The sequence below is a fragment of the Tympanuchus pallidicinctus genome, unplaced genomic scaffold (assembly GCF_026119805.1).
Source record: "Tympanuchus pallidicinctus isolate F22 unplaced genomic scaffold, pur_lepc_1.0 scaffold1, whole genome shotgun sequence".
NCBI classification, from domain to species: domain Eukaryota; kingdom Metazoa; phylum Chordata; class Aves; order Galliformes; family Phasianidae; genus Tympanuchus; species Tympanuchus pallidicinctus.
In genome coordinates this window covers 64,701,615-64,714,447 of record NW_026294618.1, presented here as the reverse complement: position 1 = coordinate 64,714,447, position 12,833 = coordinate 64,701,615, and the positions used below count along the sequence as shown (strand labels likewise).

The window sequence follows — 12,833 nt, the reverse complement described above, 5'->3', positions numbered from 1 at the left end:
CACAACCCCAATTTCATCTAACCTTGCCTTGCTAGCCCCAGCTAAAGGCTTTATCAACTTGGTAAACCAGCTGAAAGTCATAAGGCACTGATTGCCTGATTTTCCTCAGCTGAGCCCCATAGGGGGTAGACGTTGCTGAAATGTTTGGGGCATCTTGCAAATCTTTCGAGGTCTATGTAGTCCTCAGATTTCTTGAGATTTCAGGAGCTTTACATGGTTAATATATGGACATTATACATTGTACCATAGTGAACCATACTTCCCAATTCATGAAGAACAAAGAAACACAAATCAGAAATGGGAAACAATTGCAGGAAGGAAGCTTATTCCCTTCAAGAAAGAAATGAGATGGTTAGCATTATCTGGATCTGATATGGGGATGTATTTTGCAAAGCACTGTAAATCCTATGTAGTTCTAAGACCATGCAAGTCTGAGGCTGAAGATACTGTTGCAGCCTAAGGAAGAATACAAAGCATTGTGTAGAATAAAATTGTGTCTAGAGGTAGTTCATATACTTTCCACCACTGCAATCTCCACTTTTGCTTTGGTAAAATGAGGCCAAGCAAACTAAGAACAAAAACATGCCCCACAAAATCAGAGGGTGCTTTCACATTTCCCAGCATCCAATGCAAATGACTGAATCTGATTTGGTAATATCCAATTCAAGGTTGTTTGAACATGAACTGTATGGCAAAGAGGGATCACAGTATGGGAGAATCATTAACTTTATCTACCTGCACTGTTTGTTTGATGCCTCCACAATCCAGTACAAGTCAATAAAACTTTGTGCACTGACAGACACAACTTCCAGCACCCACCAGCTGGCCAAAATGGGATTTACTAAAGCCAGTTTGCTCCTTCTTCTCTTGCTCAGCTCAGGTAAGAGTCTTTTTTCTTCTGCTTGTATGGGTGAGATAGGGGCCAAACACTTGAAAGCCTCATGTTGTGCAAGTGCGTCACCAAATCCATGAGTCCTCACTTGTATGGATGATGCTTGATTTGGGGTTTTCTGGACAGCAAGAGCTGCTGTTGAACAAAGTCAGAGCTGTGGTCTATCTGGTGCTTATTGGAGGTACCAAAAGAGCAACTACTTTGGTTTCTGCACAGGAAACAAATGGCCAGCATTTGCCAACATGCCAGAAATGGGGACACCTTCTGTAAGTAGTCCAAAAGCCTCTGAGAAAATCCACAGCAGTCAGTGAGGCTGTACCTCTAATTCAGCAAGCTGTGGATCAAATTCTGGAGCTTTTTTATACTGCCAAGCATTGCTAAGCATGGTGATCCTGATTTTCATCTATTATGGTAGGAGTTTTAAAGTTTTGAAAGAAACTTTTAGAAATTTTAAAAAATTTGAAACAAAAATAAAAGAGAATGAAGAAAATCTCCTTGATATTCCATGGACATCACACTTTCTCTTGTCAAACTCTTAGCATAAATGTTCTCTAATTTCTTGGGGGCAGTAGGTAAAAATTTAATCTTCAACAAACTAATTTTTCCAGAAGTAAACCTAGAATTCTTTTTTTAACAACTTCTTAAGAAGCTAGAAGTTCCACTAAAGACAACATACGAATTTCAAGAGCATCTGCAAGTTGTGTGAACTATCCAAGTATAAATGATGCTGGGGCTAAAAGAAAGCAGCTTTGACTTTACCATGCCTGACAATAACCTACCTTGAAAAATGAAATAATTAAGCCACATCACTTCTGTAAATCTGTAACCTAATACTAGGTATGGAAACAAACTGTTCTTAACATTAGGAACAGAACATGGAAACTTTGTGGTCATGAAAAAAATTAATTAGGTGACAAATTCCTTTATGAGTAAAAATATTTGAGAGCAAATTGTGAAATATATGAGCAAATACATCATTTACATCTGATGCATATGTGACTTTCAGATATAATCACACTAATTGATTCACTAATTTATAATGGAATATTCTGTTGCACCAGAGATGTAGCCTGACAAGTTCATTATTAAGCCTGCATAAGCTATTACAACAAACTTAGTGGTGGTCACTGTGAAGGATTACACTGTCTTTTTATTGATTGAGATTTCTTATTCCAGGGCAAGATATATGGGGGACAAACTGTTCACTAAGCAATGAAACTGTGGTGATTGTGGTTTCCACATAGGCTCATAATCTCACAGTCTCCCAGTTTGCAGTTCTCCAAAATTTTAGTGTTGATACCACTTCCCATCATTCTCTGACTGATGTTTTTTTGACAGCTTTAGATAAATGGGACTTCACCTGCCAACACTGTATGAAAAGTGGGACACAAAGTCACAGATCTTCGTAACTGCAGAATTCCAATTTTTAATGCTTGATTCCTTTTCTTCTCTTGTAGTGAAAGGAGACATACTGGATGACTATTTAAGAACAGATGGTGTTTGGATACTTACTAGAAATAAAGAGTTTTACAGTACAAATAATGAAAAAGAATGTGCAGAGAAATGTGATGCTGAAATAAATTTTAATTGCAGGTAATTTCTGTTGAATCTTAATCTGCTCTTGCTTACAAGTAAGTTTACATCCTCAAATTTGGACAGAGAGCAAACAAATAAATAAACCTCTGCAATATGTAGCTGGAAAAAAAAGAAAGTATGAAAGAGACAAACACGTAATGCTTTTGTTTGTTTGTTTGTTTGTTTTGTCATTTCAACATACTAGTGAAGTGGTGCACATTTTCCACAAGAAACATTGTAATAAAATAATACTGAGTTTTCTTCAACCCTTTTGCTCTACCCATCTTCTTCAGAAATATGCTACTCAGAAACCAGGGTGGGAGCTTTAGCATGAGATGTACATGAACACATTTGTGTAAAACAAGTCCACAGCCCTTGGGGAACACAAGGGACTGTCATTCAGGTGCCAGCTCCTGCGAAGTCCCTCCTGGGAGGACCCCTTGTTCTTCAGAGGTCAGGGCTGGTGGCTATGCAGACAATAGGGGCTGTCTGAGGAGCTGAAGGCACAATCTGCACCTGTAGATTAGCCAGGATGGGGTGAGGAGCCAGGTGCTACAGTTGTTCCCGCTACAGCTTTTCCCACACCAGCATCCTCATGCTCCTGCAGCTCTGCTTACAACAGCATCATCTATGCCCTTGCCTTGTGGCTTATCTCCGCCTATAAATTAGCAAAAGGTCAATTAAAGGGTGAATCTGCAGTGCATCTGTCTTTCTCTACAAAAGCCTAAGTTCCTACTCTTATACAATGCTTCCTGAAGGGCTGTTTGCACTTGTTTAGCCTGATGTTGCCTTGTTTCACAAAAGAGGAGCGAGATGGTTTTAATGCATTGTAGGGAAAGGTACTAACTTAAGCAGCTAGAATGCCATTGGCAGTGTTTTGCCAATGCTGCAGCTAGCTTCTCACACAGTAACTTATTGACATACTCTCACATCTTGAAAATGCCAGCTACTTCAGAGCAGTAGAAAATGTCTGCGTCTCAAGTATTGAGAACAGCCTCTGAAAGAGCCAGATGGATATAAAAAGTGCTAATAAAATAATAATTTATAGAAAATTAATGAAAATTTGAAAATTTGAACTGAATTAAAGGTTGTTTCCTATGTTCTTCTCAACAGGGCCTTCCTATTCACCAAGAAAAAGCTACAGTGTTTGACATTGGCTGAAAATACCAAAACAACAGTTGTATTCCACAGTGAAGATGCAGTTCTCTATGAAAAGAAAAGTATGTATATAGTATGACACTACACATTTATACATTGTCTATTTTTTACTGCATCCTTGCATTCCCTGCTGCGGTGCTGGAGAAAATGATTGAAGGTGGTAACAGTTTCAGTGAGGTGAGCTTGAACCCATTATGAACTTATTTGGAACTGCCAGAGAATTCCCCGTTTAGCACCATGGATTCTTATATATGACTTGGACTGGACTCAGTAGTTGTGTACTCTCCTGTAGTTGTGTGTTACTATGATCAGGCATAATAAACATACTACAAAGCAAAAATCATGCCTTTTTCTTCCCAATCAGTATTTATTGTGTTTATTTAGAAGAAATCAGTAGAAATGAAGATTGTAGCCAGTGCCTCAACATTTTAAATCTGATACCTTTACTAAAGTAAAAATTGACCTGTTATCTTTTAAGTTAGAAATGGATAAAAGAGGAGTTTCTGCTGCACAATTCTTTGGCATATATATTGAAACCAAATATACATATACATAAGTAATTAGATATTAAATTGAGATTAACTCTTCTAAATTAATAAATAATATTTGACCCAAATTATATTCTGTAACAGAGAGCAAGAAAGTAACACTGGCATAAACTAGCATAAATCAAGACACATCCCTAACTTCTTCTGTTCTTTACACCGCTTGCCACTGTCCAAGCTCTTCCAAACTTCTGAAACATCTGAAGAGATATACTTGGTCCTCATGTTATTACCAGAGGATGTGATTTTTATACCTAGGAGCCTTCATCTCTTCAGAAAAAGAGGAAACATCAATTTATTTTTTATTTTTTATTTTTTGATGTCTCCAATCCCAAATTTCATCCCACTGACCTTCCTGAACTCAGTTATTCTATGTTTCTATGACTCTATAATTTGTAGTCCCTTGAAGGAATAGTTGCATGATACTTAAGCTATGAATGTGCTTACAAAAAATACATTTCAAGGAATCTCCAGAGGTCAGTGAAAGACCTTGTTTTATATCCCAGTATTATGATAATGTAATATGCAATTCGTAGTTGTAACTTGTTACATCTTCTTTTCTAATTTGATTTTATTAGCTTCATAAAATGCTTCAAGAATTTTCTTCTCTAGTTACTTATTCATTTCTAACTAATGCATTTTTAAATACCTTACAGAATCACATCTCTGTGTTCACATGTGCGAGAGGTTCAAAACATATCTAAAGTGATTAACTTCAAAGTTACATCTGCACACTCTGAGTTTTAAGAGATGTAATGTTGCAGCATTACTGAATTAAAAAAAAAATCAACAAAAAACAATTCAATTTCAGTTTACCTTCTACAATGTAAAAGAGGGATTGGGGAGGACTACAGAGGAACAGAAGCCAAAACTTGGAGAGGTATTCCATGCCAGAAATGGGCAGAAAAATCACCCCACAATCCAAAGTAAGACCTTATTTATATTTGTCTTCATATTGTTCTGAATCATTTCCAAGCTTTCCCAACTTCATGTGTATAAACAACTTCATATTGCAAGTTATTAAAGTGACATTTTAAGACAATTTTCAGCTCTTGTATTAGTTTTGATTCAGAGAACTGTAATGGTCTAGATAAGAAAAGGCTGCATTGTCAGCTGGAGAAGTTTTGTCCACTCACTGTGCATCTTAAGAAGGTGAAATGCTTCTTCCACCAAAACTGAATGAATGTTTTATTACCAGTGACACAGAGGCCAGAATTTCTTTCTTCTGTTGGAGATGTGAAAACAATGAGCAGTGGTGTCTTTCCAGGTCTCTGACTCCCCTGCCAGCCCATGCTCTAATGAAAATTGGAACCACTTACTTAGATTTGTAGTTTAAAAATCTTTTAGTCTTCCCAGGGAGGATTGCTATTGGAAAATTCATCAGAAGACTTCCTTCAGTCTCTGCAAGTTCGGATCCAGTTGCAGTAGCTTGCTAGCCTCCAGAAATACTACACTTTTCAAGTAGGTGTCTTAGGAAAAATAGATCACAGACCCCAGGTTGCAATGAGTTGATTAGATAGCTGGATTCATGTAGTAGAGATGATAATATTTCTTTGAGATTTGCAGAGTTCTTATAAGCTGTATGCTCACTCATCATTGGCAATTGGGGTCTATGAAGAGATTACTTGAAGAGATTACTACTGATGATAGTTTAGAAAATGATCTTCAGATTTCATTTATGGAGTAGTATTTGGAATCCGTTTCTCTCATTTCTACTCTGAATGAATAGAGCCCAAAAGGAGCTGAGTATGTTTGACATATCCTTTCTGCTCTACTGAGAGAATTGTATTAAAATATAATTTTAATACTATTACAGCTTTACACCTGAAAAACACCCCAGAGCAGAGTTGGAGGAAAACTACTGTAGAAATCCTGATGGGGATATAAGAGGACCCTGGTGTTATACAACAGATCCTGCTACCAGATTTGATTACTGTAACATTCCAGAGTGTGAGGGGCAGGTCATGCAGACTGGAGAAGGTATATTTATTTTTCTGGGAATGGGTTTTCAGCAAGGACATAATATTATTCCTGCTGTTTTTTCTTATTTTATTATTGCAGGTTGGTTTCGAACATGATTTTAGGTCAAGCTGAAATTTTAGAAGATACAGAGGATTATTATTATTATTATTATTATTTTAGTGATTTGATGGTAGTGTTTTGCTCTTACCCCTACTGATTTATTTAATTTTAACAAGAGTAAAGACTAACCCAATTTCTGTGTTGTATATAAAGACTCCAGTGCAATCAGCACATGCAAATACATGACAAAGCACTCTCAGCAAATGATATCTATCTCTAAAGCTTGATTCATCTGACTAGGCTATCATCCCGAGTCTTCTGGATTCCTTTAATCATTCTTTAGGGCAAAACCTTCTAGAAGAACAAAAAAATTCTATTATTTCTGTTTTCCTGTCAGTGTAATCTTTCATGAGGATCAGAGTTCAAGGGCTGGTGTGAACCTTGTTTTGTTTTCATTCTACATAGATCCCACAGTCGAGTGCATGGAGTGTAATGGTGAGGATTATCATGGAAATGTTTCCAGAACAGAGTCTGGACTTGAGTGTCAGCGCTGGGATGCCCAAGAACCTCATATGCATGGATATACCCTGAGACAGTGAGTCATTCTTAGTGCTGTGTTGCCCCACTCATTTCCGCAGTGCTTGGGGGACCCTGCCTGCAATCATACTGCCACAGCTATCCACAAAGAACTCATAAGCTCATCTTTCATTTTCAATGTGCAGCTTTCCAGGGAAGGACTTGAAGATGAATTACTGCCGTAATCCAGATGGTGAACTTCGGCCCTGGTGTTTCACCATGAGCCCCACTAAGCGCTGGGAATATTGCAACATTCCTCGTTGCAGTGAGTCTGACTCCTTGAGATCGCTCCATAGGGTAGCTCCTGTAATTAAAATAATGCAGGGAGGGGAAAGACAAGAGGTGACAGTTGTGAATATCCCGAGGATGTCCTTGTGAATATGAGAAAGTGTACAGAAATGAGCAGAATCATTCACTATGCTACTACTGCATAAAATCATGTAAGGTGATTGAGAGTGCAGATGCACAATGCCAGAGGTGTTATGGAAACTGATTTTCCTAAACAACCATACTTTTCAATTCACCTGAAAGGCAGGACATTCTCTCTTCAACCACCTTGCTTTTCCAGTTACCTGAGAAGGCAGAGTCATGAGAAATGCATTAGCCTCCATGGCTGTATTGCAATATTTTACCTGAGTCTGACCTGCAGAGGTAGAACTGCCTCTTTCTTAGAGAGGGATAAGTCCTGAGAAACAAGTTCAGGCCTCAGGAGAAAACTTAATTCAATTGTTAGCTAACTTGACCATGAAGAAGAACACACTAGTTCTGGACATTTCCAAGGCACTGAATAATGACATTAGCACTGCCATTATTAGAAGTAGACTGCACTTTGAGAAAATACTTCGTGTTTGTATAAGTAGAGCTTGCTTTCTTAGCATCTGCTCTTGCCAGTGCTGTAAGCAGCAGCATTTGTTTCATAGTTTATTTCAGCAATCATAATTACATGTATGATGAAGTTGTGAAAGATACCATAGTCTCTCCATTTTGTGCTTAAAACTTTGAGTTTAAAGAACAGACCCATCATTTGAGTCCCATTTTTTCTGCTCTGGGAATTACCTATACAATGGATATGTAATATAAATATGTTTCCTTTTCTTTTACCCTCTTCAGGTTCTGTGGTTCTATTCATTGCTTTTATTTTGATGTTCCTCATATGCTAAGCCAATTCATTTTCTCCCACTCTTTCTTCTGTCTTACAATCCCAATCCACTGACTCCAGAGCTGTACCTCTGAAGTAACCTCATTAGTGACTGTTGTAAAGGGGCAGACACAGGGCAACCATTAGGCAGCCTGACTATTAGTGAAAATGCTTTTGATTTGCCATCGCCTTTCACCAGCGTAATCTCTGCTGAAAGAAAAATTTGCATGTTACCATAATAGAAAGCATAGAAATATATATTTTTTTAATATAGTTGAAAGCATTGTCTAGCTGCAATTTTTCTATTCTTCACTTTTGTTTTTTTTAAATCCTGTTACAGCTGTGCATCCACCAACCTCTGGCCTGGGCTCCCAGTGTGTTTCAGGGAACGGAGATGACTACCGAGGCAGGATTGCCATCACTGCATCAGGAAACACCTGCCAGCATTGGAACACGCAGTTTCCTCACAAACATGGCTGGATTCCTGATAGATACCCCTGCAAGTATGCTGAGACTCCTCATTCTAGCAAATATGCAAGAACGTGGTTTTCCCTTAGTGATCCAGATAAAAAGACAAGAGGAGCAGCTACACTGATAAGCTGTTTTCTCTCTTTTATCACCTCTCACTACTGCTATTCAGGCCTTGCCCTTCATTTTTTTTTCTGCACTCCTTTTCTTTTAGCCAACTTAATTCTCATGTACTTATGTCACCTATACTTGCATTCCTTCTCATCCCACTGCAGTTGTAAGTATTTACTGCTTTTATATTATCAAAACCCCTGGTTGTGTTCTTTGACACACTTTTGATGTGCTACGCTTCTGAAAAGCAATGCTCCAAGGCTCAAGATGCTCTAATACTTTCCTGTACTCTGAGGTCAGTGAATCTGGGTCTGAAGAGCATTATCAATGGGCTCAGGTAGCTGGAACCAGCCAGGCTTTTAGCTGTATTCCTCTTTGGGACCAGTAGGTCGTGAAATGGATCCTGTGAGATTTTCTGGGCATGCAAAACCCTGTCCATCGTCACTGCAGATGGCTGTTGAGAGCAGAGAGCTCCTTGCACCATGTGACATCCAGCCTTGCCTTGTTCTTGCAGTAGGGTGTCAGGTGCACTAATGGCTTGTGTTTTAAAGTCACCTATTACTGCCCTTTTCTGGTCTCAAGAAAAGAGGAGAAAGTGTAAGCATCATAGAAACTCTTCATAGGACATCATCATTTGGACTATAAATTCAATGGCTGTTGACTAGCTAGGAATAGTGGTGAATGAGGTAATGTACCTCTAAAAAGAATGAATATAATCACTGACTTCTGCATGCACCAATTGTGAATAGTCTTGTACATAACTGTTTTTTACTCCAGTGAGTTATTTAAAGTGAATGTTTCTGTTTCAGGGGTTTAGAGGAAAACTACTGTAGAAACCCTAATGGAGAGAAGAGGCCTTGGTGCTACACCATCAACAGCAGTGTCCGGTGGGAATACTGTGCAGTTCCCCAATGTGACGGGATAGAACAAAGTGCTGGTATGAGTAGTGGAGTGAACTTAAGGACATCAAAGCAGAGACACACTCCTTGCTTCTCATTGTGAAAAAAAAAAAAAGTAAAAGAGGGGACAGTGGCTTCCAAGGTCCAGTTGTAACAAAATCTCCTGTGAGGTACCCATTGACTTAAGCAGAGAAAACAACAAGGAAATTGTTCAATTGAAAGGATAAGAGGAGGCCAGAAATTTAACATAATCTGTATTCTAGAAATAGAGACAAAATCACTAAGATCTCTCACCTTTGAGGAGTTTTCATTTTCAACTCAAACATTTCCACAAATGCCACAATGAAACAGAGGAATGCACCCTCCACTGGCCAGCATCTGATGTATGAGGATAATCTATGAAAATTCTAAATAACTTTGGAAATGCCCTTCTGTTTTTCACACTGGCTAACGTGCTCTCGTAGGAAGTCCACTGCAAAAATGAGTCCATCCTTTTTCTTCTCTTACAAATTCAATGTTTTCTTGTGCCTACTCAATACAATCATAAAATCATGATGCAAGAGATCTGTTTCTGTTTTCTGCTGCAGATGTGTCTACACAGGTAGTCTTGCCAGAGGAGTGCTATCAAGGCAAAGGCCTGAATTATCGTGGCACAACTTCCATCACTGTATCAGGACGGAAATGCCAAGCCTGGAGCTCCAAGTCTCCACATGACCATGAAAAGACCCCAGAAAAATTCCCAAATGCGTATGTTTATCTCACTTTTTTTCTCTGTCTGACAATGACCAGTGCTGAAAATGAGACCGATTTTGTTATCTCAGTACATCTATGCTTTGAAACACTGATAGGGACTGTATCTATAAAAGATAGTTTCTTTCACTGTAATTTTATCAAGATTCAGAAAATATTTCCTATTAGCCTCATGTTTCTAAACCTGTTATTTTCCTGTTATTTAAATTCTTATTAAAATAAAGTTGTGTTCTTTTATTCATAAATCTGAACTGGTGTAACCAAATCTGAGAGGCTTGTACCCAGAGTTTAGGCATCTGCTGAAATATGTATTTTATTTAAGAATTTGAGAGCTCTGCAGTACTTTTTTTCTACTTGTTTTACCTGGGGAGAACAGAGCATGTATGTTGCAAAACACGCGGACAAGAACATCATTGTTAGAGATACTATTTGAAACTTCCTTTGTGGTTGGAACTGGACATCCCTAATTGAATTCCCTGAATTTTCTCACTTGACTTGTTTACTTTCTTCTCCAGAATAGAAATACTGGATTAGTAACAGCTTAGAGAACTAACCATAATTACTAATGTGCTGGTTATATAAGCACACAAAAACAAAAGAATTGCTATGATACCCATAATTGCTTGATGGATCACGAGTATAGGTGGGAGCCAAATGGCTGGGGCCAGGCTCCTTTTGGTGATGCCCAATTGACAGAACAAGGGGCAATGGGCACAAGCGCAGTCATAGGAAGTTCCATACAAACACGAAGAAAAACAAGGACTGAAACACTATGACCAGAAAGGCTGTGGAGTCTTCTTCTATGGAGATATTCAAAACCTTCATAGATGCTTTCTTATGTAGCCTGCTTTAGCAGAGGTCTGGACCTGATGATCTCCAGAGGTCCTTTCCAACTCCTATGATTCTGTGATGGGCAGGAAGGTTACTACTTTTAAAAAAATTTCTTCCTTTTTTTTTTTTTTTTTTTTTTTATGATGCCATCCTACTTTTCAATTTCTGTGACTGTTTTTTTCAGCCATATTTGTTTGCCATTGAAAGTTCTTACATATTGAAACTGAAACATCCTCAGAGGAGACACTGTTTTTCACAGACATTTTAAATAATTGAAAAGCAGCTGTGAAAATGTGGGATCAATATGTTCTGGAATTTATTTTTTTTAAAGTATTTCAGTTTTTTGAGGATGGGAAAATATTACAACTCTGCAACTTTCCGGAGAGAAGAATTCCAGTTTCATTCATCCCAGCAAATACTGTGCACTCCCTGAATTACCATGTGTTTGTTTGTTATTAAACAAAGTTAATAACAATAGTAATAATTTGCATGAGTATTCAGTTTCTATTCTTCTTCATTTGTGAAAGAACCCTTTGACATTAAAAAAAGAAAAATCTTCCAGCATATTTATAGCTAATTTGCACATTCACATGATTATGTATGCTCATATATATGTACTTTGAAATAAATTCATTGTCATAGCTGCCATTTATTTAGCTACTCAGCATATAAACATATTGCAGCCAGAATTTAACTTCAATTTTATCTCAGTCATAGATGTTTTTGGTGGTAATAATATATCTGGCAATAAGTAAAAGAATTAAAAAATGTGTTTATCTCTTTGTAGTAGATAGCTTTTTGGAAAGGCGCTCCTGTGATTACTTTCAGTCTTATGCAGCATGAATATTTGTACTTATTTTTGCAGGGATTTGAGGGAGAACTACTGTAGAAATCCAGATGGTGATAGCCGCCCATGGTGTTTCACCACAGACCCCAGCGTTCCATGGGAGTACTGCAGTCTCAAGAGATGTGATGATCAAACTGAGGAAGCCACGCCAAACCACCACCCTGCAACAATGGCACAAACTGTTGGCCTGAATATCCCCCCCATGACATCTGGTAACAGCTGGCATTAGCTGTCACCTCCTCTACAGTCTATGGATCAAACAAACGGCAATCTAACACAATTATTCTTGAGTAGTGCTACAACAAAACAGGCACATCTGTCCTCCGACAGTCACAACTGTGTTACTGAATTTTGCAGCAAATTCTCCTTAACCAGAGTATATCTTGCCACCTGTATCATTTTACAGGGCATTCTGTGAGAAATCATCTTCGTTTAGGAGAATGAATGAAAATAGAGAACACTTCTAGTGTTTCTGTAGCTGTGTGCTATTGAAATACAACGATAATAAATTTTCAGGGAATTTTGTTTGTGCCTTGCTTTATTGTTTTTAGGAGGTTGTTCTAATCCTCTTGTATTGTTCATAGACAACTGTGCTTGTGTTTGTGTTTTTCAAAATGTGTACACCAAGAGAAGTAGGCTTCTTCTCTATCCTTCTTTATTGCTTCCTTAATTAATAGCCTATGTTGGTCAAAGCAGTGTGACTTTTCTGAATGCTCCATAGAGCTCCACTGAATAATTGTGTTGCAAAGGAGGGTGACAGGGCTGGATAAAAGATTCATTTCTAAAAGGCACTGTGTACTCTTACATGCAGAAGGAGGAAGTACCTGAAGCAACTTTCTTGGAGACAACAATTGCTTTCTCAGTGTAATGGGCTGCTAACTCTTAAAGATAATTTTCTCATCAAAGGTGCTTCCTAATTTTAGTTTAACCGGGATCTTAAAGTCTTCAGATATTACAATATGCTTCATAAAAATGTCAGCCTGCAGTTCCTTGAATATATTGTTTTGCAGTTCATTTACTC

At 38.1% G+C, this 12,833-nt stretch overlaps 1 protein-coding gene across 1 annotated transcript in view; it reads left to right on the top strand.

The window, feature by feature from the left end:
• The first annotated feature begins 742 nt into the window (after positions 1–742).
• Positions 743–12,833, top strand: part of PLG (plasminogen) — a 47,549-nt gene continuing 35,458 nt past the window's right edge. The window contains exons 1-11 of the mRNA XM_052678234.1: positions 743–880; positions 2,350–2,485; positions 3,581–3,687; positions 4,982–5,096; positions 5,987–6,150; positions 6,658–6,787; positions 6,915–7,033; positions 8,247–8,409; positions 9,295–9,422; positions 9,972–10,131; positions 11,831–12,024. Coding sequence (XP_052534194.1) covers positions 832–880; positions 2,350–2,485; positions 3,581–3,687; positions 4,982–5,096; positions 5,987–6,150; positions 6,658–6,787; positions 6,915–7,033; positions 8,247–8,409; positions 9,295–9,422; positions 9,972–10,131; positions 11,831–12,024 — 1,465 coding nt within the window. The 5' untranslated portion in view covers positions 743–831. The remainder of the gene's footprint in view (positions 881–2,349; positions 2,486–3,580; positions 3,688–4,981; positions 5,097–5,986; positions 6,151–6,657; positions 6,788–6,914; positions 7,034–8,246; positions 8,410–9,294; positions 9,423–9,971; positions 10,132–11,830; positions 12,025–12,833) is intronic.